This window comes from Zalophus californianus, chromosome 8 (assembly GCF_009762305.2).
Source record: "Zalophus californianus isolate mZalCal1 chromosome 8, mZalCal1.pri.v2, whole genome shotgun sequence".
Taxonomy (NCBI): Eukaryota; Metazoa; Chordata; class Mammalia; order Carnivora; family Otariidae; genus Zalophus; species Zalophus californianus.
In genome coordinates this window covers 121,018,224-121,041,665 of record NC_045602.1, presented here as the reverse complement: position 1 = coordinate 121,041,665, position 23,442 = coordinate 121,018,224, and the positions used below count along the sequence as shown (strand labels likewise).

The following is a 23,442-nucleotide window of genomic DNA, read 5'->3' as shown; positions in this document are numbered from 1 at the left end:
AGTCTAATGCTGGGCCTGGGGTCCTGGGCAGGTAGTGGTGGGAAGGGAGGTCATCCCTCACTGGCTCTGAGTGGTAGTGAACTTCTCATCAGCATTGAGCCATCTCTCTCTCTCTCTCTCTCTCTCCTCTTTTTCTCTCCCTCTCTTTCTCTCCTGATACTTAAGGGATGAATGAATAGGGGCTGAAATTCAAACAGGCTGAAGGTCAAACTCAGACCAGAGAGAGGAAGGACCAAGGATCAAGGACGATTAGAGGTCAGGCTAAGGGTAAAGGACAAATTAAGAGGACTCTGCAAAACGTCTCTACTTTGGCTTGCATCCTGCCTTGATTTCTCCCCACCCTGACCCTCCAGCCCCACACAGTCAGGGTAGAGGACAGAGAAGGAAAAGAAGCCCAAGGATGCTTGACTGCCTTCGACAAGAAGGCACGTTCATCCCTGCTCTTCTCACTGAGCTCTCAGCAGGGACTTGGCACTGAGCAGAGGCTCTGTTGTGACCTGATCGGAACCACTGAGTCTGTGGAGAGTTGGAAATTCTGACCCAGAGAGCAGATGGGGAACCGTGCTGGCACCTGGGTCCCCAGGATGCCACCTAGTCCAGACAGAGACGTCTGGACGTGCTTCATAGTTTTTGGAGTCCTGGACTAGGGCCAGAAGCTCCAGCTCATTGCCGCTGTGTAGCCAAAGAAATCACTTCACCTCTCAGAGCTTCCTTTGTGTAGCTGGGGCTAATCCTCCCGACCTGAAAGGCAGTGGCGAGGACAGAACAGGTTGATAAAACTCTTAGGACACTGTTATATGTTTGTACTTACCTACCTGCCTACACATCTCCACAAAATAAGGATAATAGTTGCTACCTTATAGAGTTGTGAGAATTGAAGGGAAAAGTGAAGGAAAAAGGCTTTGCAAGTTCACATACAAATGGGAGTGAATATTATGATCAAATACCCTGTCTCTAGTGGAGGTAATACGGCCCAGTGGGTGTCTAACACAGAGCTGTTCACTAGGAATAAAACTTAAGCCTTATATGTAATTTAAAAACTTCTAGTATTTATGTTAAAACAAAATAAAAAGAAGACGGTAAAACAGTTTTAATTTTAAATTCTCACTCCCAAGTGCCTGTTTGTGGGGGGGCAGGGTGGGGGTTGGGGGTGTCTCTGGTTCCCAGGAGAGGGAGTGGGGAAAGGGCTTGGCAGAGTGGGGTAACTCTGGCTCCCTTCTGAGACCCACTGAGTCCTTTGGGTGTTCAAGGCCACCAGGAACCAGAAGCCCAAGAATACCTTTCTGGAAGCACTGGGTTGGAATCTGATGGGCATTGTGTGGGGGCAGGAGACAGTGGAAATGACATTTGCCTTTGGGAAAAAGGGAGAAGAGGGAAAAGAAAAGACTCCTGCCTTTTCTTGCAAGTCCTGGGCCTTGGGAAGCTCAGAGGGAGTGGGAGCAACAGAATCGCCTCCTGCTGGGCCTAGAAGAAGGTGGCAGAGACCTCAGGGCTCCTTGGAGGAGACAGGTGATCCGACTTCTGGGTGATGCCGAAGCAGAAGCCTAGCTCCTCCCTGGCCGAATTCATCCTGAGATGGCTGGGAACACGGGCCTCTTTGGAGACCCGGGGTAGTACAATCCTGAATCTAACCCGGCGCTTAGGCCAGGAGCTTCTGGCTCTGCGATTCGAACCACTGCATATGCCCAGCTTCCCCACTCAACACACACACACACACACACACACACACACACACACACACACACACACAGAGCCACCTCCAGCACGCCTCCCACCGCACTCAGGCACGCAAAGAGACGCCGGCTCGCGCTCCAAACACCTGCAGCCCCCAGGAAACGACGGGTGTACGGTGCATCTTGGGGCTGAATGGGGCTGAACGGGGCTGCAGCCGGCCGGGAGCGCCGCGCTGGTCTGGAGGCGCACGGGAGAGCGCGCCGCGGGGCCACTCTCGGGTGAGCGGGTTGGCTGCTCGGTAGCCGGCGGGAGCAACGCATCGAACCTCCAGCCTGGCGGCTGGCGGTGGGTCGTGCTCCCTTGAGGAATAACTTCTTTGTGCACCCCTACTCCGAATGCCCTAAGGTTCCGCAGGGGCACGGGCCGCGCACAGCCTCCTCGCCCATCAAAAATAGCTGAAGAATTCCAAGGTGGTGCACCCAGGACACATCGCCTCTGGCCCAGCTTGGTGTGGGTTAGGGAGAGGAAGTCGCGTATGGGTGAAAACTTCAGATCGGAGTTTTGGGGGCAAGAGACGACAAACTTCGGGAGAGGGCTCTGGCCACCAACCACAGTCCTTGGCTCAGATTCAAAAGAGGCTTGGGGCTCCGCGCACTACCCCTGGGCCCTGGCGTCTCTCCCTTTGCTTCTCCTTCGCGACTCTCCACTTCTTCCATCCACCATCTCTTCCCCTTGCTCCCCCCCCACCCCCGCCCCCGCCTAGTTTTTTAGGCAAGGAGCGCAGCGTCCGGGAACTGCCATAGACCCACTGACCCGGAGCCCGGCACGCTGATCCCCAGAGCCCCAGGCGCAGAGAGGCGGCGGCGGCGGCGGCGGCTCTTGGAAGCAGGAGGCCTTAGGGTTTGGGGCGCCGGGACACCGCAGCCGAGCGCAGCAGGAGCCGGAGTGGGGGAGGCTAGGCCGAGAAGTGAGGTCGGCTGCCCTGCAGCGGCCTTGGCTCGGGAGCCACCTGCGTGCCTCATTTACTCACCCAGTTCCAACATTTTTTGGAGGTGGTTGGGGGTGGGGGTGGGAGAGGAGGGACTGGCTAGGCTGGGAGAGTAGCAAAAAACCGGTTTGGGGGTGAAGGTGGACCTAGGGATGGACGGAGATATCGTCCTCCGAGCCCAGGGGACGGGACTGACCCGCAACGGAGACGGAGACACACAAAGAGGAGCGCGCCTGCCCAGACAAAGCCCGAGTTCTAGAGACCCTGAGACGGCGACGGGACGCCCCAGGAGAGGGGGAAGTTTGGAACCTCAGGGCTGGGGCTGAAGGAACCCCTAGGGCCTTGATAGGCCACACTGCCGAGATTCGGGTTTCTGTCCTGGACGGCGAAGGTCAAGCAGACCCGGGGGGACACTGACCCGGCCGCCTCGGTGCGCACGCGTAAGTCCACAGCGTCAGGTGTGCTCTCTGAGCCACCGGGTTTCTTTATGACCAGGAAGGAGGGCGCCGCCGGCTGGGGGTCAGTGGCACCCAGAGAGCCTAGTGCGTTTGTCCGGCCCTGGCCACCTCACACAGGAGCACGGACTCGGAGCACAGACCCTGGACGGCCTGGAAACGTTCTCCCGCTGAGCCGCGGTGCCAGTGTGCTCTCACCGTGTGTGAACACGACCGGCGCAGGGAGGGTGCTTGTCCGCACTGCCCGCCTTGGGGCAGAGGAGGGGCAGCGGCAGGGCCCAGACCCTGCGGGGAGAGGGCAGAATCGTTTCTGCGGAGAGCACGCTCCTCGCAAAGGGTTGAAGACGGGGTCTTCCAGTATTATAGTTGCTGATCCAAACCTTTCAGTCCAAGTTTTAGTTAAAATATATTCATTTTATTAAAAATGTGCAGCTCAAGACCACACCCCACCCCCGCTCCACCAAGGGCGCAAAAGAATAGAATTTTCCGATTAGCTGGAGGCAAATTATTTTACCTCCTAACACTAAAAAATAATAATAAAAAAATCTGGCTGTCTCCGCACTGGTGTGGCCCACCTGACCCCTACGCGCGGCGTCAGTCCTGCTGGTTCTGCACAGGCAGCGGCCGGGACACACTCACCCAGTGCACGCTTCTCCTGCCTTTCGCTGCGCGCGCCCAAAGCTGAAGAGGAGAAGGCGACGCGGGAGGCGGGTCAGGTCTCCGGGTACAGCGAATTTGCGATTTATCCGGTTTCTGTCCCCTGGCCGGGGTCTCGGGAAGAGCCTCTTATTTCGGGCCATCCTGAACTCGAGTCAGGAGGGTGCGCAGCGCCCGAGTCCTGCCTGGAAGCCTAGTGCGGTGTGCTGTGGTCTCCCCGTCTGCGCTCGGGGGAGGTTTCTCATCGGACAGCCCTGGGCCCCCTCGCTGAGGCGTTTCCGCTTTCAACCACAGGCCTAACTCGGTCCAGGACCATCCCGCGCAGGGAGCTGCCCAGGGGCATCCCAGTCTCCCTCCCAGCGCTCCCCCCAACCCCACACGGCGCGGAGCTGGAGCGCGGAGTTTCACGCGCGGCGATCAGCGCCGAGCTCGCAGCTGAGTCCCAGGACGAGACCCAAGGACCTGTGTGTGGCTCTAGGGGAACCTGTCCTGGGCCCCAGTGCACACACAGCGTCCGTTCTGGGCTGGCCTGGATTGGACCACTTAGGAAGATCCGGCTGGGTCCGAGGCGTCGTTCGAGCCTTCCGGCGGCGGGCCGGGCTGTTCGACGCGCCTTTGCTCACAGTGGCCACGTGGGGTCGCACTTTATGCCTGTTTGAGACTCGCAGCCGGCTGACGCCGCGATCTGCTAAATCGTTACAAAACGTTCAAACAAAAACAGGGTCGGTTCCCCAGCAGCGGAGAGCCACCCGGAGCACCGTCCTGAGCTGGCCTCAGCCCCAAGCCTCGGGAGCTCAGGGTTCCGTGCGTCTGGCTGGGGAAAGGAATTCAGAGCCTTTCGGCCGATTCTTTCCCCTCTCCCTTCGTCTTGTGCTTTTGTGGATAGGGTGAGCGCGGGGAGCGGCTGGGCAAGGGGAGTCCTATCTCCGGGCTCGGCCACCGCACTCGCCAGGAGGGGAACGGCCCCTGCTTGGCCCGAAGAGGGTCCCCCGAGCCTGAGAGTTGGATTTGAACACAACTCTTGGAGCCGCAAACCCACCCCCAACACACAAATACGCGCAGACCTGCAGAAACACAGGCAGGCACGGCACACACTCTTACGGGCCCGCAGCCGCGCGGCGCACGGAACGTCCCCCACTGGGCGGGGGACGCTGGGGAACAAAGGGCCCGAGAGGTGTCGTCCCGGCGCTCCTTCTGAGCCTCCGTGGGGGTGACACGGGCTAGGGATGGAGGAGCGAAGGGTAAAGAGCGAGGAGGGAGCACTAAGGGGTGGAAGGGGCGGCCAGGCCTACGGGGGGGGCGCGCCCCGAAGGCGAGCGGGCGGGGGCCGGGGCCCGGAGAGTGTGGGGGGCTGGGCCCGGGCCCGCAGTCCCACTGGGCTCCAGCCCTCCGCCAGGCCTCCGCGGCTCTCCGCCGGCTCGGGCCGCCGGTCAGCTGACGCGGGGGGCGGAGGAGCTGTCAGGCGCGCCCCGCCCTGCGCCGCCGGGCCGCGGGGGCCGATCAGCCATTGGCCAGCGCGCTGGGCCGCCCGGGCCCCCGCGCCCCGGTGACATCAGGAAGGCGATAAAAGGCAGCGGCGGCGCCGGATCCAGCACAGCTGCACCGCCGGGCTGCGAGCGGCTGCGATCGAGAGAGCCCAAGAGCAGGAGAGCTAGAGAGCGAGCGGCGGGCGCTTGCCCGGCGCCTCCCCTCCGCCCAGCCGCGCGCCCCGCTTTGCTTCTCCACCCCTCCCGACTCGGCCCGGCCCCGGCGCGGCCACAGCCCCGAGCTCTGGGGCAGCGCGGGCAGCCTCGGGACTCTCCAGCGCGCCGCCGCGTCCTCAGACAAAGGCTTGGCCGGCGGCCCCGGCCCGCTGCGCCCTCGGCTCCCCGCCTCCCGGGCTCGCGGCTCTTCGCCCCCGCTCTCGGCTCGGCGCGCCCCGGCCGGCCGCAAAGTTTCCCGGGCGGCAGCGGAGGCTGCGCCTCGCGTCAGCGATGGCCGCGGAGCTGAGCATGGGGCCCGAGCTGCCCACCAGCCCGCTGGCCATGGAGTACGTCAACGACTTCGACCTGCTCAAGTTCGACGTGAAGAAGGAGCCGCTGGGGCGCGCGGAGCGCCCGGGCCGGCCCTGCACGCGCCTGCAGCCAGCCGGCTCGGTGTCGTCCACACCGCTCAGCACGCCGTGTAGCTCGGTGCCCTCGTCGCCCAGCTTCAGCCCCACCGAACAGAAGACTCACCTCGAGGACCTGTACTGGATGGCGAGCAACTACCAGCAAATGAACCCCGAGGCGCTCAACCTGACGCCTGAGGACGCGGTGGAGGCGCTCATCGGCTCGCACCCAGTGCCGCAGCCCTTGCAGAGCTTCGACGGCTTCCGCGGCGCGCACCACCATCACCACCACCACCACCCACACCCGCACCACGCATACCCGGGCGCCGGCGTGCCCCACGACGAGCTGGGCCCGCACGCGCACCCGCACCATCACCACCATCACCAAGCGTCGCCGCCGCCGTCCAGCGCAGCCAGCCCAGCGCAGCAGCTGCCCACCAGCCACCCTGGGCCTGGGCCGCACGCGGCCGCCGCGGCGACGGCGGCTGGCGGTAGTGGCAGCGTGGAGGACCGCTTCTCCGACGACCAGCTCGTGTCCATGTCGGTGCGCGAGCTGAACCGCCACCTGCGGGGCTTCACCAAGGACGAGGTGATCCGCCTGAAGCAGAAGCGGCGGACCCTGAAGAACCGGGGCTACGCCCAGTCGTGCAGGTATAAACGCGTCCAGCAGAAACACCACCTGGAGAACGAGAAGACGCAGCTCATTCAGCAGGTGGAGCAGCTTAAGCAGGAGGTGTCCCGGCTGGCCCGCGAAAGAGACGCCTACAAGGTCAAGTGCGAGAAACTCGCCAACTCCGGCTTCAGAGAGGCGGGCTCCACCAGCGACAGCCCCTCCTCTCCCGAGTTCTTTCTGTGAGTCGTGGCCGGTCCCGGCCCCCGCCCTTGCCCCGGCCCGGACTCCCTGTCCCGTGTCCCCAGCCCCGGACTCCCCCGGATCCTGTCCCTGCCACGGCCCCAGCCTTGACCTGTTTGACTTGAGGGAGAGGGAGGAAGGGCGCGCGGGGCACGGGACGCGGGCGACGGGAGGGCGCGCGGGCAGGCAGGGGACCTTGGCCAAGGCGAGAGCGGCTCGCGCCAGCGCCGCCTCCTAGACCCGAGCAGAGCCAGAGACAGACGAGGGGGTGGGAAGTCCCGGAGCAACTTTTCTCCAGGCTGGAGGGCGGCAAGGCATAGTCCGGAGGAGTCGCTAAGGCCGTCTGGAGACTCCTGGCTTTCTGAACTTTGCGCGTTAAGCGGGGGCCGCTGCCTCGCGGCCCGGAGCGCAGTCCAACCCAGGAAGAGAGCAGCGAGGAGAGGAGAGGAGAGGAGAGGGACCCTGGCGTCCCGGCAGGCGCGAGGCGAGGCTGAGCGAAGGAAGGAAGGACAGAAGGACCTGTCTGTCCAGGGTCCGGAGAACACTGGCTCTCAGCCCGGAGACGCGGGCCTCAGTTAGGACGTTCTGCGCGCAATTCTCATCAGTTTTATTGCCTGCTCGATTATATAGAAAAAATACGAAAATCTGCATTAAAAATATTAATCCTGCATGCTGGACATGTATGGTAATAATTTCTATTTTGTACCATTTTCTTGTTTAACTTTAGCATGTTGTTGATCATGGATCATAACCCCTTGTTTCTTTGAGTGAGAAGGGATGGCAGTGCAGAAACTCCAGCGGCTGCTTGCCGGGTTTCAGTCCCGGCCGTCCGCTTGTAAATACCCGCCCCGCCAAACCGCTTAGAGAACGTGGCAGCAAGCTGAGTGTCTTCGTTTGGGTTTATTATCATGGCATTATTTTTTTGTAAGTTAAAAAAAAAGTTCTGGGCATTTTGCATCAGAAAACAACTTTGTCTTGGGGCACCCTTGGAAGTTGCATGTTTTCTCCCCTTTCCTGTCTCCATTCGGTCCTCTTGTCTCTTCCACTTCAGAAGTTTTCAATTTTGTTGGTGTTGAAAGAGGACTGGGGTCCCAGCTCCTGAGTACCAGGGCAGGGCAGCTGTCCAGTTCCGCACCCTAGACCAGCGGAGGTAATGTCTTCACTCCCACCTCGTCTTTTGGCGAAATTGACACCCCTCACTAGAAAGGAAAGGAGAACAGATCTTACTTGCTTTTTAATGCCATCGGAATCACCCCAGGGTCCCTTCAAAAGCCTCCAGGCCCCTGCTAATTGCTGTGGCTGCTGAGCTTTTAGGGTGAGCGGGCTTGACCAGCCCTGACACTGCCCAGTGGTGAACTAAACTCGTGTTGAACCAACCTCCACACTCAGAAAGTACCGGAAACCCAGACATTGGCAAGAAATTTTGCAACTTTCAAGCGCGTCCTTTAGACCAACACGTTATGTGTGTTTTTTTCCCCTGCTTTTGAAATAGCAGGTGACTTATTGGTGGTGTCCTCCCCCACACCCCCTTCAGTTGTATAGTAGTTATAGGGAAAATCTGGGTGTTTTTCTTTATTACTTTTTTTTTTTCCTGCAGGTCAGTAAAAGGATTTAAGTTGCACTGACAAAAATACCAAAATGAAAGCGTATTTTTTAGTTCCCATTTGAAATTGCTGGCGCTGCTGGCCGGATGCATTTTTGAGTTTGTATTAGTTGATAAATTAACAGTAATAACAAGATTGTATGAACCGCATGGTGCTTGCAGTTTTAAATATTGTGGATATTTGTCCTGCATCAGAAACGAGCTTCGGTTTTTATGGATTCAACTGTGTTGAAATCAAATTTGCTGCAACAGAAATTTGTTTTTATTTCATGTAAAATAAGGGATCAATTTCAAACCCTGCTTATGATATGAAAATATTAAAACCTAGTCTATTGTAGTTTTATTCAGACTGGTTTCTGTTTTTTGGTTATTAAAATGGTTTCCTATTTTGCTTATTAAAACCATGGAAATGGTGTTTATTTAGAGGACTCCGCGTTCGCCTGACTTTGACTTTCTTCCCTTGCCTTTTTAAGAGTTGCATCAATTTGGGGACACTCTTACTCTCCCTGGCCAATGGAGAAACAGACCATGTCTGGGCAAATCTCGCCCTTGCTTTTGAGTGTGTATGTACGTGAGCCTCACATGTGTTTCTGCTTCTCACTCTAGGTAGAGACCTCATTCAGGAGCCAGTTTGTGAGCTGAGAGGGGGTACACTTTTTCGGGGCTTTCAGGCTTGGCGATCAAGATGGGCCTGCTTGCTTGAGGCAGAGAATAGCCGATCCCTAGAAGCCAGAGCCTCCTGATGGGGAAGCAGGGTCTTTTTGGCAATCAGGCTCAGTTGGCCCTGTCACTCTGGCCCTCCTGTCGGGGCTGCAAGGCTCTCAACTTTCTCCTGCCCAGTGCATCTTCCTGCCCAGAGTGAGAATGCCTGCCCGCCCTGAGTGGAGGCCTATGCCCCCTTCCCCAGGGCTTGCCGAAGTCCTGCAAGTGGAATCCAGCCCCAGGTTTGGGGGTGGAAGCCCCTTCAGACAGGAAACCCTTCCTTGTGGACCTGTTTTTTGGGGGTGGTGTGCCCTGGGCACACATGCCATTCAGGCCTGGAGCCCTCAGACCCACAGAAGGCCACTGCATGGCTGGACCAGGATTTCAGTGACTCTCCAGATTGGGGGCCAGAGGGGGTTTGGGGCATCATTCCGGTACAGCACCTCGGACTGCAGACTGGGAGCTGGGCCCAGTACCTTTCCTTTGCCAGACTCTTAGAAGAGTCAAGCTCTCCCACCTAGGTTACCCCAAACCCCCCCTCAGCCTTCTCAAAATCTTGTCTATAATTCAGAGTTGGCCTCAGATATTTCTGAGAGTCAGAGTGGGATTCCCACCCCCCCCCACCCCTCCCAAATCCAGAAGGATCCTCTGTTCCTTTGGCGATGGCTGGGTCCAAGGGGCTTCTGGTCTCCTCAGACCTAATACCTACAGTCCCAGAGACTCAGCCTTCCAGCCCTGGGGTTCTCTGGCTGAGAGTTCCTAACACGGAACTTCGGGACCCGAATGTGGAGGTGTAGAGACCCGGGCTGCGAGCCCCAGCCCAAAGCTAGAGCCGGGAAGAACCGGGGAGAAGGAAGCAAAGGCTAAAACTAGCAGGGAATAGATTTTGGCCCAGGATCCCTGGAATCTTGGGGATGGTGGTCGGGGTTTGGCAAAGACAGAGCAGGGAAAAATCCCAAACATAAGGAAGCAAATACTACCAGCAGTGATTTACAGTTAGTGGCGCTTTAGTGTTGTTTAGTAGCAGTCAGAAGTTCTAGCTTGAATTAAATTCCAAGGCCCAGTTCATTTCACTAACCCGGAGATATGCCTGGCGGGGAAGGCTTTGGCTGTGATCAGGGAGGGGGATGGTGGCTGAGTCTGGCTGTGAAGTAGCTCTACCCGAGTGCACATGGATGAAGGAGCGAGGGGTTATGATTAGTTGTAGTTGTGTGTACAAGTGCACACACTCAAACTTGCTAAGAGCAAGCCCACAGGTACAAGTGTATCCCCTGTGGGGCGAAAGAGGTCTCGGCCAGGCTGAGCACTGGAGGATCCCCCTGCTGCTTCGATCCGGAGACCAAAGGGGATGACCTTGCTTCCATGTAGTGGAGGTCTGACTCCCTTTGGAATAACCCCAAGCGGACTGGCTGGCGTCTCCCACCTCTAAGGTCACCTGGACTCTGCTTGAACAGCCTCTGGGCTGGGGAGGGTCGCAAACTCCGACATTGGTTTTCCTTCTCCAGAGCAGAAAACACAGACACCAACCCAGTGCCGACCAGCATCTAGGATGACACGGTAGATCAGGCCGTTTCAGAGTGACCAGTTACATCTCTGAGAAGCTGACCACCCCACCACATAGTCCCACTGACACACTGACACACAGATAACACAGACACCCACACCCAGCACCCACACGGGTGCCCTCGCACGCGCCCCGTGTCCCGGCACCAACCTATTATTTGAGCGCCCGTCGGCCCGGGACGCTCGCAGGCTTGAGCCGGGCAGAGCCGGCAGCGCACCGGAGGAGGCCGGGACCTCGAGAGACTCCGGGGCGGGCAAGCCCTGGCCACGTCTCGGCCCGCAGCCCTCCGTCCCGACCCACCGCGACAGCGCAGAGCCGGCGCGCGCGAGCTCAGGAAGAGCGAACTGAGTCCCGAGGCCGTCCGGCCCGCGCCAGCCCCGCGGCGCCCTGCAGCCCGCCGGCTCCTTTCCGGTTCCCACCGCTCCCCGCGGCTCGGGGGCCCTTCGCGGGCCCCTCGCGATCCTCCGCGACGCCGGGGGCAAAATCTTCCCAGCGCCTTCCGCGCCCGCAGCGGTGCCACGCAGCCAGGACGGCGCCTGCACTTGGGGATGCACGCCGAGTCGGACACACACAGACACCGCGACGCACGTGGGGGGGCACACACGGGTCCCGGGAAGGTGGCTCGCTCCAGGCTGAGCCCCGGGCTGGGGCGGCCCGGGTCAGGTCCCGGCCGGAGCGAACGGCCCTGCCCCCACTCCCCAGCTGCTCGGGCCTTAGGACCCCCGGTCGGCACTGGTGTGCGGGAGGCTGTGCCCGTGGGATCGGCCGCCGCCACCTTCCGCGAGGGGTCGGGTATGACGCTCGGTGCGGCGTCCCGGGAGCCCGGGGTCCCGACCCGCGCGGCAGGGGTGGCGGCGTCCGCCCGGCTCGGCGGTCTCCCGCGTCCTTACTCTCTGCCATTTCCCTTTCCTGCAGCCCTTTCTCGGTAAACTCTTGACTTCGGAAAACTTTGTCCCTACATTTTTCCTCCCAGTCCCTTTTGCCTTTCCTCCAGGCGCCGCCAGGCGAGGAAGGGCTCCGAGGGGCTCCGAGTTGTCGGGTAAGTGCGGGGAGGGGCGAGGGCCGGGAGATGGGGTCTGGCGATGGGGTCTGGCGGCCCGAGCCTCCTCCGCGCAGCTCCGGGCCGGGGCCAGCCACTCTGGGCTCTTGCCCTGACGGCTTCGGCTCCCCAGCCTTCCCTTGCGTCCGACCCGCCAGCAGCAGGGCTGGTGGGGACTGACCTCCAGCAGGGCCCCCGCTGGCGAGACAGCGGGCCACCCCGGCTGTCGGTGGCAGGGGCTGGGGAAGCTGGGGCTGGGCCCTAGACCCCGACCCCTCTTTTGGTCACAGCTGGGCTTCCTTCCTTCGGTCCAGGGTCTCTGGCCATTTTTGTGGCAGGACCAACCCGGGTCCCTGTGAGAGGGGCCCACCTCCATCCCACGCACACTCTAGCTGTGCCTGTCCTCTCGGGCTCGGAGTGGGGGCTGCCTGGAACCCAGCAGCATGGTCATTTGGCTTTTTCTGTGACTAGAGCTACGGCTTCTGCCAGGCCAGGCAATTCCCCCCCACCCCAGCCACCCACCCCTACTCCTCAAGTTCTTTCTCTGTGGGCCCCGGGAAACAGCTGGGTCTAGCGATTCCAGTGGGTCCCTTGCACGCTTACAGATGTAATACCACCCCCCCCCAAAGGCGCTTCAGAGCCCCTCTGTTTTCAGAAAGGAAAACCCAGAACTGGCTTCTTGCGTAACCCTTCCCTGTACAGACTGCAGTCAGAAGGCCTGGCCTCTCCTCTCAGAGATAGTAGTGTTTGGATTTGTTATGTAAGGAAGGGAGGATTAGAGATTCACTCTGCCCCTCCTCCCCCCACCAAAATAAAAGTCCACAAAAGGCGCCTTTTGCAGACTGCGGTCTTTTCCATCAGCAGCCCTCCTAAAAGGTGTCAGTCTGGTTAAAAAAGCTGCTCCCAAGCTTGGGCCTAGCACTGTGCCCTCCGGAGACATGCCAGCTTGCAGCGAAGGGAGAGTCCCTGGTCCAGGCTGAACCTGGTTGGCGGAAGAAGCCACCATAAGGCTTTCCAGGCTGGTGCTTACCTGGCTGGGAGGACTAGCTTCCTGTTGGAGAAGGCTGCTGCGGCTGTCCCCCTCTGCTGATGCTGGAATTCTGTCCCTTCTGCAGTTTCTGCTCCTGTGAGCAGGCGTCTAGGCTACAGAGGGCAGTCCTTTCAGCTGGGGAGCACACAGTCCCTGGACCTTGCAGGCCTGCACCATGTTCTACCGGCTGTTTCCACGCATCTTCCTCATATCTGAATGCCCTTCTCCACTGCGCTACACGTATTATCTTAAAAGATGCATTTGGATAAGAGAATCAGAGCTAACTGTTCTCACTTGCAAGAAATTAAATGTGGGAGATAAGTTGCGGCTCCAATTTGGAAAACCATCTAAATTATTAATAAGGGCTTGTTCCAAAGCAAAACTCCGCGTTAGCTGCGCCTCTGCATTCTTTGCATGTGAAGTTGTTTTCCTGTAAAATAGCAGCTGCTTGTTACACATTCCTTTTTATTTGTATCAAAAGGGGGATGCTGTCCTCAGGCTGGAAGAGCCACCACAGAGGCAACGGGAGGAGGCCTGATACTTTCTGGAAGCCAGGTTCAGTGTGAGAAGGGGGCAGAAGTCCACAAATTGAAAATTTATGTCGCTGTGCTTTTCCTTGTAGAGCTCTGTGCATTTTACTTCGGTTTGTATTCCTTCCAGTAAATAGACGGGGGTGCAGGGGGTGGGAAGCCTAAAGGATGCTCATTTCAGAGCTGGAGAGAGCAAGGCAAGGCATCCAGCTTGGCTTGTGACTCCCCCATCAGGAATCAGGAGCTCACTTTCAAGTTCCCTTGTTTCTTCTGATGTCACTTTCACTGCTTTGACTGCTAGGGTTTCCCACTGAGATGGGGCCCTGGTCTGGGGATTCAGCTCTGCTTTCCCTGAGTGGGCAGCAAAGGGCTGCATTTCCCAACGCAGGGCTTGGCATCTGCCCTCCTTTGTGTCCTGGGAGCTGGAGCCTGGTACACATGCCCCCTTCCACCGACAAGGGGCAACCAGGTCCACAGAGCACAAGAGATGTGGCCAGATCATGAGGTTAGTCCTGTTATGACATTTCACTTACCTCTCTGAAGTGTGGATTACTCTTGTCCATGCAGATCAGAGATGGAGAAGTAGGCCCCGAGTAGGTGCCTCTTGCCCAGTGTCACCCAGTGGGGGACCTAAAGCTTCAGTCCCCACCTATCTGATACCAAAATTTGTATTTTTGCCACCAAACTCCACAAGTTCTCAATCTCTTATCTGAAATACCCGGGATGGGGGGAACTTGGGGGAAAATAGGGAGGGGTGGGAAATAGCCCTTTCTTGGGGTGGAAGTTTCCTTTCTAATTCCTTCTGCGTAGGGTAGTCACTTTCTTGAGGGTGTGATTACTCTTCATCCATAATGCTCCCTGCCCAGACACGGAGATGGGCAATGGGCACTTGGAGATCCAGCAAGACAAATATGACAAGGGGGTTGGAGGGAAAACTATAGCTCTGTCTCCCATTTCAATCTCTCACCGAGAAGCCAGCGGCTTATGGTGGTCCTGGTGTGTGTGTGTGGGGGGGGGGGGGCATTGCTTGCTTGGGCATTGCTAGCCTGGGACATTGGTGCTTTTCATAATTCATCAACAGACCCCTCACCTTTCATGTGTTTTCAGTTGAACTTTCCAGTAAATGGATCATAATTAGCAGAGCAAGTGTCTGTAGAAGAAGCAGTCTCTAGGTGAGGCAATTTTGACGGAATCATCCTTAGTTTAACCACAGCTGTTTCTGGTGTGATGTGGAAACGCAGGACCTGCACACAGATGTGCTTATGCCCTTAAGGAGGCACATGCATCAACACATATGCAGCTCATGCTTCTACGCACAGAGGCAGGCATGTAGGTGCCCACGCTTAAATCCGCATGCACTTATCTGCTATATACATGCACTCTTGCACAGGGTGCACAAAATGCACGCATGATGCATAGCCCTGCACGGGTTTAGACTTCCATTGAACCACAGCGATTATGTATATATAACTCTCACAAAATGCATATGGGTCCATGCACATCTTCCTATGCTCACATGCACTGACATACGTGCATTGTGTATTGAACACTTGCCTTCCCATTCATTCGCACACAAGCACCACGTAACGAGTGAAATGTGGCACTGGCGGGGTTAATGGAGGCCCAGGCTCCCATAAATATTTATATGAAGCACTCAAGAGCTCAAAGTGAGAGAGGAAAGCTCTCCCCACACGCCCCTGTAAATCACGCAGCTGCTGCGCGTTACCTGTCAGATGGAGGCTGTGCGATCATGCTTGCTTCGGGAGGGTGCCCACATACAGGAGGGTGACCACATACTCGCGGGCGCACACGACCCTCTCTGTGCCTCGTCAGACATCCCAGCAAATGTACCCACGTTGGTCTCCACTCCCAGGATTCTTCTGGGAGCTTCGAAAGGAAGCATTTCAATGCTGTTGCTGCTGCAGGTGCAGAGTTGAAGGGGGAGCAAATGCGTTGTCCTTATCTGGGACTTGGCATCTCCGGTGCAGACAGAAGTTATCCTGGCGAGACAGCACGTGGGGGCCCGGTGAGCAGGTGGGCGCAAGAGCGAGGTGGGAGCCCCAGGCTGATCCAGGTTTGCTATGGGGTGGGGGGGCTCCAGCTTCTGGAGCTGCTCTGACCCACCAAAACTTTGGGTCCCAGGAGCCTAGTGTCCCACTTCTCCACAGCTGCTGCAATTTTGTGTTCGGCGAATACTCTGCTTCCAGGCCTGCCGCCCAAGACTATTCACTCAATCACGGAACAAATATTTGTTGTGTGTCTTCCATACGCCAGGCATTGTGCTAGGTGTTGGCAATATAACAAACCAGAGTAAAACCAGAAATCCTCCTGGTGAACAAATCCTCATAGAGTTTACGATCTAGTAAGAGAAAGAGCGAGCGGTTAGGTATTAAACTAATCAGTGCCCAGTTTCAAAAGGAGAAAGCAAGATGGGCCTCTGAGAGCATCTGTAGTACAATGAAGCTTACATAGACTGGGGAAGGAGTGGTCAGGGAGGACTTCCTGGAGGAGGTGATATTTGAGCTAAGATAGGAAGCCCGAATAGGCATTACCCAAATCAAATGGGTAGGGGAAGAACCTTCTAGGTCTAAATTTCTTTCTGGAATAGGCTGATTATTCTCTTTGCTCAGGATATGTGCTTGAGCTGTTCCCTCTCCCTGCACCATTCTTCCCCCAGATAAAGCTGCGGCAGACCCCCTCACCCCCTTTACCTCCTTGCTCAGATCTATCTCTCCTTCTTGATGAGGCTTATCCTGACCACCCTACCTGATCTGACAACCTGCTCCCTCCCTCCTCCCTGGGCCCTCCAGACCTGCCTTATTCTGCTCTGTTGTTCCTTTTCTTCTTTCCCCTCTCCCTGCACCTCTCCCATAATGCTAATCACCTTAGAACACTGGATTATTTATTCATCTATTGCTTACTTTCTGCCTTTTCCTGCCAGCACATAAGCTCTGTGAGGTCCATGTCTGATGGCTGTTTGGTTCACTAATGTTCCCAAGCACCATGAGTGGTGCCTGGCATTGGTAAGACCCCAATAACCCAGTAATTGGCTGAATGAATGTGCATTGAGTAAAATGTATTTAAAGAGGAAAGGGGTAATTTCTGTGAAAGCATGGCTTTGGGGTCCTGGCTATCTATCTATCTTATTAACTATCCATCTATGATCTGTCTATCATCTATATTTATCTAGTTTTTTGATACTCCTTAAAATAAATACCACTAGTTTTTTAAAAAAGATTGTTTGCGTGTCATCCACCAAAATCTTATATCCCTCAGTGGGGCACTTTGGGACACATTCTGGTATCTGTGAGGAGAGAGGCTGACATCTGATATGAGAGGCAGGTGGGGGGGGCAGTGGGGTGGGACAGAAGGGAGGGAAGGCTGGGGGGGGGTGCCTGAACAGAGCTCAGTCTCATTGTTTCCCCCTAGATTCTTGGTGGGTCTTTGAAGAGAAAAAGGCAGGGGTGGGTGGATCAGAGATCGGTCTTGTTGGGATTCAGAGGGCAGGGAACAAACCAGCTTCCCTCCTGTGTCCGACCATCCTCCCTTCCCTAATTTATCCCCTCTCCCAAACTCCTGCAGAAAAAAAGGCTTCTCTTACTCCCTTCCGTGTTGCTTTCTGAGCTGAGAAGAAAGCCTCCTAAATACTTTGTCCCCTTGACAAGTTATTTTTTAAAAAGAAATAATGTCTCTAAATCTAACATTTGTGATGATTTTTTTTTTTTTTTAAAGAAAACACTCTACAAATCAACAGCTTTCTTGTTTTAAGCAATTGGTGGGGTTTGGAGAGCAGGCTGCTTGGTAAACATACTTGGTAAACATCCAGAAAAGATTGTATTCAGTGTCCTCAAGTCAAAATCAACCTTCCCCAAGCTCCTGCTTTGTGTTTCATTGAGGCAGGAAGAGGCTTTCTAAAAGTGGAACGCAGATGAAGAGAGGTTGACACGTTCCCGAGGACATTTCTTGTGCATAATCGGGGCTGGGAAATGGAAGCGTATGGGCGAGCAGCCCCCGACCCCACCCCCCCTTGTATTCTTCATGACTTTTGGTTCTTTACCTCACACTGGAAGGAATCAGGCATAAGGGCCATTTCACAGTTAGGTAAATAGAGTCAGGGGACTCTTGTTTCCAAGCAGAGCTGGGAGAGAGTGTGTCTCCAGGTGGCAGCTAATACCACCGGCCAGTGAGCTCCTTGTGTTGGTCTGTGTTCTAGATCTTGAGAAAGAAGCCGATTTCTTGGGGGCAGATCTGCTTTCATATCCCCTCTGTGATGCATGCTTCTGGCTTTTTCCACCACTGCACCTCAGTTTGGAATGTCCCCACTTTGTTCTGGGTCCGTTCCCAGAGTCTCATAAACTCGCCTTGCAGGCCCCACCCTAGACTGGCCCCTCTCAGGCTGCCAGGGTCTTCTTCCAAAAACTTACCTCTGGTCTTGTCACTGTCTTGTTTGCAAAATCAGTAACCCACTAGTTTGTCTTTGCCCCGAAAGAGAGCAATGCCCCAAATTCCAGTTCCACCTAAATCGTGGCTTTGGCAGTCCAAGATGCTGAGCCAGATTCTGAGGGGATTTGGGGAAGGTCAGAGGGCAGAAGCAAAGCACAGAGACGCTGGGAAGAGTCTGTCCTGGCTCTCAGATGAGAACCTTAAACAGAACCCCTTTTTGCCTGCCTGCCCAGCTTCTGTCTCCTTCAGAGTCAACAGAGAGTGACCTCTCCCTGGGTTTTATACTTTTATATACTAGGAAAGTCACACATCAGCTGGATTACAGATATCACATATCTAAAAGACTTTCCTTTTGCTTGAGATCTCCACAAAGGTTGGCTCCGCGGGGGTTCTCTTGGGTGGCCCTCCTTCCTTGTTCTGTTTGCCTGAGGGAGGAGAGTATACCAGAAAACCAAGAAAGGTCCAGAAGCCCTGCTCTCAAAAAGTAGCTGCATTGGTTTGAACCTGATGAAATTGTTGATAGGTAGTAGATTCATTCCTCAGATTACAGACCTGTGAGCCTGAAGTCGGTGCTTGGGACTCTGCCAGGGCATATCATAGAAGCGATGGTTTGTGGGTAGCAAAAGCACTTGGTGACTACTAGCACCCAGAACAGGATCACTAAGGACATACCATGTCAGAGTCCTCCTGTTTCCATCTTTGAGAGGTAGACCAGGGGCTGTGGTCTCAAAGGACCTTATTTGACAAACACTTTCCATATGTCTGGCACTTAAGTGTTTCTCAACTAGTAATTCATGTGACCCTTATACTAACTCTGTGAGCCAGGGGATAGCGCTACCCCCATTTGCTGGATGAGGAAACGGTATCATCACAGAGAGGTTAAACAACTTGCCCAAGAATGCACAGCTAAGTGGCAGTGCTGGGATTCAAATGCAGGCAGTCTAATCCCGAGTCTGTGCTTTCAACTCTTACACTCTGGAGTCTGGGGGTTGGATGATGAGTGAGGAAGAATTTGCAACTGACTGAAAAATGCTTCTGGGATTTTATCCAGTGGAGACTTGACTCTGAGAGGAGAGCACCCCGTTACTGCTCTAGACCACCGGGCACCATCTTTTTGAGCCACCTGGGCTCCACTGGGGACATTGCTTTTTTTTTTTTTTTAATTCTTTTTATTGAGGTAAAATGAACACATAACTTTATATTAGTTTCAGGTGTACAACACTATGATTCGGTATTTGTATATTTTACAAAATTATCACCATAGTAAGTCTAGTTAACATCTGCCACCATTCACAGTTACAATCTTTTTTCTTGGGATGAGAAGAGATGTTGCTTTTAAATGAATTTTTCTGAGGTATTGGCAACTAGTCCTGCTCAGAAACCATCTATGGCTCCCTATCACACCCAGGGCCCTTTCCAAATTCTTTGGCCTGGCCCTCAGGGCCCCGTGCCGCGAGCCCTTGCCCCTCCATCCTTCACTCAACATCCGGTGCTCCTGCCACTCTGACCCCAGGACCTGCCTTGGGTTCTCCAGCCTCCCCACCTTGGCCTGAGCTGTTGCCCCGTGAAGTTCTCTACCTCCCATCGTCCACCCCTCTCTACATCACCTCCTTTTCAATCACTTCTAGGCCACAGATGCCGAAAGGAAGTTACTGTCTTGTTTCTGAAATCCTCACTGGAGCTGGAGTGGGGGCCTGGCAGAAATTCAGGCCGTGAGCCAGGTGGACCTGGGTGTAGACCCTGCCTCTCCTCTTCCCTACTGGGGAGACTGAGGAAATTCACTTCGCCTCTCTGAGCCTCTGTTGCCTCTTGCTAAAATGGGGAGTATGTTGCCTTCTGGCTGTAGGAGGGATGTGTGGGGCACAGCCTGTCTCTGGTATCAGAGGGGTGCTGGGGACTCAGTGAGCACTAGCTGCGACGATGACCGGCCAGCGGTGGCTGTCGCCCCAGGAAGATGCAAGCTCAGGAGAGGGCTGGGAAGGAGGTGGGACTTCAGGAAATGCTCCCAGAAGCAACTTGGAAGGATAGACTTAGCCGCAAGCCCAGACTCCCGCATTGCAGCTGGGAGACTGTCAGGCAGGTCTAACCGGTTCCTCTGGCCAGGATCTCGGGCTGAATTCACACTGAAATTGATTGGCAGGGAAGGCCCTGGAAGGCAGTGTGCAAACCCCAGCAGGAGTTCCTGGGAAGTGGGATTTACAGCTGTGAACGTACTGTGGGAAAGAAGTCGGAGTTTCAGCCCTGAGTGCGAATATTCTCACCCCCACCGGCTCTTTCCAGATGCTCAGAGCCCAGGGAGCCTTGAGTGACAGGGCTTGCCAACATTTTCTGGCATGGTCGCAATGCAAACTTGCCGCCCACCCAGGGAACCACTTTTTGGAGAGAACATCTTGAGTCTTTAGGCCTAGGGCTTGGGTTCCTAACTTGGTGACAACATAGTTGGGTTTTTGGAAGCTGTGTTTGCGTGAGTCCGTGTGGGATGAGTGTGTCCTGGTACATATGTATGCGTGTGCCCACGGGCTCAAGGAAGAGTGTGTGTGCACACGTGTACCCAGCCACAGAAACACAGTGTGCTTCTGGGGTGCAGAGGGGGGACCTGCAGTCACCCCTCTGCACCCATTGGCCCCGCAGTATTGGAGAGCTTGCTTCCATCTCAAGGTGTCAGATTTTATATCAGCTCCACGGAACTATACTCACGTCAGGGTTAAATCTCTTTTGTGCCTGTAGAGCTCCGGGCGCAGTTTCCTGATGCATAGTAGGTGCTTGATAAACAGTGATGGCTATTTTCACTGTATCGTAAATCTAATTAGTGATACTATTGGTAGGAGTGCAGACTCTGAAACCAGAACGCCAGATCCAGCACGTGCTAGCTGTGTGATTTGGAACAAGCTACTTAAGCGCTCCCTGTCTTGGTTTCTTCATCTGTAAAATGGGCTGATAATATTTGTAGCTGCCTCACAGGGTGTGTCATAGAGCACTTGGAACAGCGTCTGGGAGATATGCAGTGTTCTGTGTGTTAGCTCATGCCCACCGTGACCGCCACCACCATTGTCCCCGTCATCACCTTCACTATCCTGACCACTGCCTTGTCGGCCATTGTTGGTAGCCACTTACTCCTCCAGAGGAGAATTTGCTGGTCTGGAGACTTCTACGGCTCTCCATGCTCAGACCTTCGAGAAAGGCTGGATGAAGTCACTAGGCCCCGAGTTCGAGTCTTGCCCTGCTGCCCCCCACCCCTGCCCTGGCCCTTCTGTTCACGAAGCACTGTCCGCTGTGGCCTGTCCCTGTCAAGGCGCTGTGGGTGGTGGGTGGGCAGCGGGCCCTCCAGTCCATAATCTGCCTGCTGGTGATGACACCTGGCTCCTTTCCAGCCAGGAGGGATGCAAGAGCCTGGCTGGCCCAGCCTCCTGGGCCCCGAACTGCTGACTGCTGTCCACTTTTGCCTCCTTCTGAAGGTTCTCCAATCCAGGCCTTAGGAGGGCAGGGGCCAGCCTTCTGCCTCTCACCCAGGCAGGGGGTTCTCCCTGGGGCTGGGGAGGGTCTTCACCCTGTCACCTGGGCAAGGGCCCAGATTCTGCAGACTGTTAGCTCTGGCCCAAAGCTCCGACTCTACTACCCGGGTGAGGAGGCCACTGGGGGGGCCAGGTGACCTTTCTGAGCCCCACTTCCTTCATTTGCAGTGTGGGTGCCATGCTATTGATCTGGCAAGGCAGTGAAGGAGGAAATGCGCGGAAACTGGTGAGTACAGTAGCCCGCACAGATCAGGTGCTGTCAGCAAACACAGCCTGGATCTACCTTCCCTGCCAGTCCCCTCCAGGCCTGGGGCAGTCCCAGGGGTACAAGACACGGGCAGAGGCTTGAAGAGGGCAGAGGGCCTCAGACTTGCTCCCCAGCTGGGCCTTCTGATTCCCCTGGCGGAGAGAAAGATAATGAGTGGGGACCGTCCCCTCTGCAGAGTCTCTGCCCTTGGTGTGTGTGTGTGTGTGTGTGTGTGTGTGTGTGTGTGTGTGTGTGTGTGTGTGTGAGCTCACCGCCTCTCTCTGCCTACTGGAAACAGGTTACGGAGCCAGAAGTCTGGGAGAGAAAGAGAATGAGTGGGGACCGTCCCCTCTGCAGAGTCTCTGCCCTTGGTGTGTGTGTGTGTGTGTGTGTGTGTGTGTGTGTGTGTGTGTGTGTGTGTGTGTGTGTGTGTGTGTGAGCTCACCGCCTCTCTCTGCCTACTGGAAACAGGTTACGGAGCCAGAAGTCCGGGGCTGCTCCCCACGCCCTTCCTGATGTCCCCAAGGAGCCGGAATATGGGCCAGTGCCCAGGGGCTGGGAGTGGAACGTGGGTGTAAATTAACGAAAACATGCTCATGTTCAGGCCCAAGTTGTTCATTCACTCAACAAACACTTGGGAAGCACTGTGTGCTCTGCACTTCTGCATCCCCGACCTCACTCCCCTGCATTCCCATGGTAACCGTGAGTGACTGGGAAGCTGTGCTGCCAGGTGGTAGCTCATGAACAGACTGAGTGAGGGGTGTGCCCAAGTCCTCCTGCCAAGTGGCTCAACTAGGATTTGAACCGAGGTCTGGCTGTCCCCACGGCTTTGCCTCCTTGCTTCAAAGTCTCTGCCCCCTGGAAGTCTAGCATCCTGAGAAGGCTGTCAGAGATTTATGGGAACTTGTGGTGCAGGGTACAAGGTGGACACAGCAGGAGCGGGGGCAGATGGCACCGAATGGGAACCAGAAGAGGGCAAGAAATGGCAGGGCGGACCAAGCAAGCTTAGGAAGGGGCGGAGGCAGCGTTTAGGTTGGCCAGGCCCCAGGACAGACAGAGCTGGAGGGAGGGGCCCTGAGGAGGGTGGGTGGGGAATTAGCCTGCGTGAAATCTCAAAGGGGTGGTGGAAGAAGTTTCCTAAACAGCAAGTGGATTAGCAAGGTGTCCTATTTGGCTTCAGACTGAGGCACAGGAGGATGGCTGGGATTGAAAAGGGGGTGCTGCATACAGGTCCTAAGGGGCTTGAGGGCGTTGATGAGGAGTTGGGGCGTTAGCCTGCCGCCATGTTGCTGCTGGGCCATGCGGCCCCCGTCATGTGCACTGTCCAGCCCATGCTGGACGTGGCTGCTTGAACTTGGAGTGGACACCTGACTCAAGCTGGGCCAACAAGCATTTATTTCCCAGGAAATTAGACGTTGATCCTGAGCTGCTGATCTGAGTGTGGTGGGAGCTCACATCAGGGGTAAGGGTGGGGACAGGGAGCTGGGGCAGCATCCCCGGGGCCTTGTGCATGAGGAGCCAGAGACTGGCTCTCTGCAGAGAGGGAGTGATGAAGCAGACATGTAGAGAATGCCGAAAAGGTTTCAGATGGCTTACTGTGGCTGGGTATAATAGGGTGAGCCAAACCAGACTATGATTAGTAAAAACAACAACAACAAAACAGGAGGCAGAAAGTAAACGCAGGGGAGAAGAGTGAGATTGAACAGAAGTGACATTATGGTTTCCATATGATATAAAGTCATGTTGAGATGGGCCCCTGAATTGACTCTGAGCTTCCTGGTGGCCAATGGGAAGAAGGAAAAAATTAAGATCACCTTTGAGACCTACAGTGCTCCTCAAGGAAACATAGACAAACCCACTGCTCAGCAGTGTAGGCATTGCTGGTTCTGGGGCTGGGGGTGGGGGTGGGGAATTTCCCTGGTGGACGGCCCAGTACCCCGGAGAGATTTTGGTCAGGGAGGAGGGGAGTGGAGGCAGCATCCTGCTCTGGAAGTCAGAGACTTGATTCTGCTGCCACCTTCATTGTGATCCTAGGTGGTTGCTTAGCGTGTCTGAC

At 55.9% G+C, this 23,442-nt stretch overlaps 1 protein-coding gene across 1 annotated transcript; it reads left to right on the top strand.

Moving 5' to 3' along the window:
• Positions 1–5,381: 5,381 nt before the first annotated feature.
• On the top strand, positions 5,382–8,720 carry MAFB (MAF bZIP transcription factor B). The gene has a single exon (XM_027623613.1). It carries the CDS (start codon positions 5,748–5,750, stop codon positions 6,717–6,719), a length of 972 nt encoding a protein of 323 aa, XP_027479414.1. The 5' UTR covers positions 5,382–5,747; the 3' UTR covers positions 6,720–8,720.
• Positions 8,721–23,442: the final 14,722 nt, after the last annotated feature.